Source organism: Benincasa hispida, chromosome 3, assembly GCF_027475165.1.
Source record: "Benincasa hispida cultivar pf3 chromosome 3, pf3_genome.v1.1, whole genome shotgun sequence".
In the NCBI taxonomy this organism is placed as follows: Eukaryota; Viridiplantae; Streptophyta; class Magnoliopsida; order Cucurbitales; family Cucurbitaceae; genus Benincasa; species Benincasa hispida.
In genome coordinates, this window is record NC_143480.1 from 31,993,683 (window position 1) to 31,996,001 (window position 2,319).

At 34.8% G+C, this 2,319-nt stretch overlaps 1 protein-coding gene across 1 annotated transcript; it reads left to right on the forward strand.

The window, feature by feature from the left end:
* The first annotated feature begins 831 nt into the window (after positions 1-831).
* On the forward strand, positions 832-2,102 carry LOC120073905 (RING/U-box superfamily protein). Its single transcript, XM_039026816.2, has one exon. It carries the CDS (start codon positions 1,194-1,196, stop codon positions 1,854-1,856), a length of 663 nt encoding a protein of 220 aa, XP_038882744.2. The 5' UTR covers positions 832-1,193; the 3' UTR covers positions 1,857-2,102.
* Positions 2,103-2,319: the final 217 nt, after the last annotated feature.

Below are 2,319 nucleotides of genomic sequence, written 5' to 3' on the forward strand. Positions count from 1 at the left end.
AAAGGAAAAAAACAAATTATTAACTAACTTGGACATATTTCAACTATAAACGTATATTCTCAAATAAAAGATTACAAATTTGAATCTCATATCCAATGAAGTTTCATTGGTTGAGATTTGAGAAACTAAAATACAAAAGAAGAAAATGAATTGAACGGTGAAAAACCATCCAAAAACAAGCAAGAAAAAAAAGGGGTAGCCGTACAACTATGAACCAAGTGGGCAAGCGTGCAAATAATTCCATTGTACATTGTTCATTGGGGCCAAAACATGGACTTCCGTTACTCTAGTCCTTTTCTTTAGATTCTTTATGGATTCGCCTGTACATTTATACTGAATTTAAAATGATTTCATGTATTTAAATCAAAGAGTGTTGATCGAATGTTTGTTAAAAACAATACTTTCTATAATGTTTCTATGTTTTATTGTTTTTATTTTTAACTAAATTACCAAAAACCATTAATCCGATTATGAGATTAATCATAATCAAAATTAGTGGGATCCACAATTAGAATTAATTGCAATTTTAAACACTATGAACTGTAAAATGGTGGATCCCACAATTTTTTATTCTCATTCTCTAACTAATATTATGAAGAAGTAAATGAAGCATAGGTTTTTAAGTAGTAAATCAATTCACCTCATTCAAATTCCATAAAATAAATTTTCATATTAATATTTTATCAACAAATATTAAAAACAAATAAATCTAAAAATACCACTAAATTTTTTTAAATTTTGAGGACTATATATAAACAAAAGGTTTTAATAGATCAAATTACGTGAATCAAATTCATCCCATCCCAAAACTAAAAAAATTGGATCGTTTTACCCAAATGGTGTCTTTTTTAAAAAAAAAAACAAAATCATAGTGAAGAAAGCTTTTAAAAAAGTAAAAAAGAAAACCCAAACAAAAAAGAACTTAGCAACTAAAGGGATTTTTTTTTAAATAAATAAATAAAACTCATCAACTAAAGTTAAAACCTTAATAATAACAAAAAAAACACGACACTCCATTATTTATATTTTAAAAAAGGACACGTCAGCTTTCTTCTTCCCCCAATCCCCACAATCCACTAATTTCGCTTTTGCTATATAAATTCCCCCATTATTCTCACAAAGAACAAAATTAATTACAATTTCCCAAAACTCCAATCTTTGAACTTTCAACATTCTCCCCCACACACATCCACATGTCTATCTCCAATTCAAGGAGGCTCCTCCTTCCCTCCGCCACAGCGGCCGCCAGTCCGCCGGAGCTAGCGCAGCCCCGTCCTGGGTTCGGGAGCTTCGATATGAACGTTGTGATGGTCCTTTCAGTTCTCCTCTGCGCTTTAATTTGCTCTCTGGGTCTCAACGCCATCCTAAAATGCGCGTTGCGGTGCTCCACTTTGCTAGCCACCGTGTCAGGGGGGCGTGGTGGTGGGGCCTTAGTGGTACACCCGAAAGGTGTTCGACGAAATATTTTAAAGAAATTCCCAACAGTGGAGTACTCAAAAGAAGGGAATAAATTGAGGGGAATCGATGGGGAGTGTGTAATTTGTTTGTTGGAGTTCGAAGCAGGGGATCGGGTTCGTGTATTGCCTAAGTGTTACCATGGATTCCATGTTCATTGCATCGATAAGTGGCTGAGTTCCCACACTTCTTGTCCCAAGTGCCGTAATTGCCTCACTGATACTTGCCATAAGATCACCGCCGGCTGCGGCCAGGAGGCGCCCATAACAACGGCGGCGTTGGCGGAGAGCTCGTCCTCTGTTGACCCACCGGCGGCGGAGGAGGTGGGTGTGAATGTTGTTATTGCTCCGGTGGAAAGGGAGGGTTTGATAAGTAACTATAGGGAAAGTATTAGTAGATGAGATTGAAGTGGAAGTGGGGCTGTGGGGCTGTGGGGTTGGGCTGTTTTTTGTGATTGATGGAGCATTTTGGCTGCTTTTTGCTTTTGCTTACAAGTAAGCAACTTTTTTTTCTTTTTTAATTAATTAGGATTACAAGTAAAGCTTACTTAAGCTAAGATTTAGTGTACTTATTCAAATGTAAATATCTTTCCTCTCCACTCTCTTTTTCTCCCTTCCTTTGATCAAATAAAAAGGTTTTGGTTATAACTTTTAGAATGTTGAACTTCTAAACTTTTAACTCTCCCATTTCAAGATTATTATTTATTAGGATAATTGCAATGGATAATACTTTTAGGACTAATAATTAAGTATTTAGTAACAATTTTAAATAATTACAAATATAGCAAAAATCTATAAATGATAAATTCCACCATTGATAGATTTTTACTAATAATAGGTCTATAACAGATAGACTCTAGGAATT

Bases quoted from the DNA above. Each gene is read 5' to 3' on its own strand.
- LOC120073905 (XM_039026816.2), top strand. From the start codon at position 1,194: ATGTCTATCTCCAATTCAAGGAGGCTCCTCCTTCCCTCCGCCACAGCG.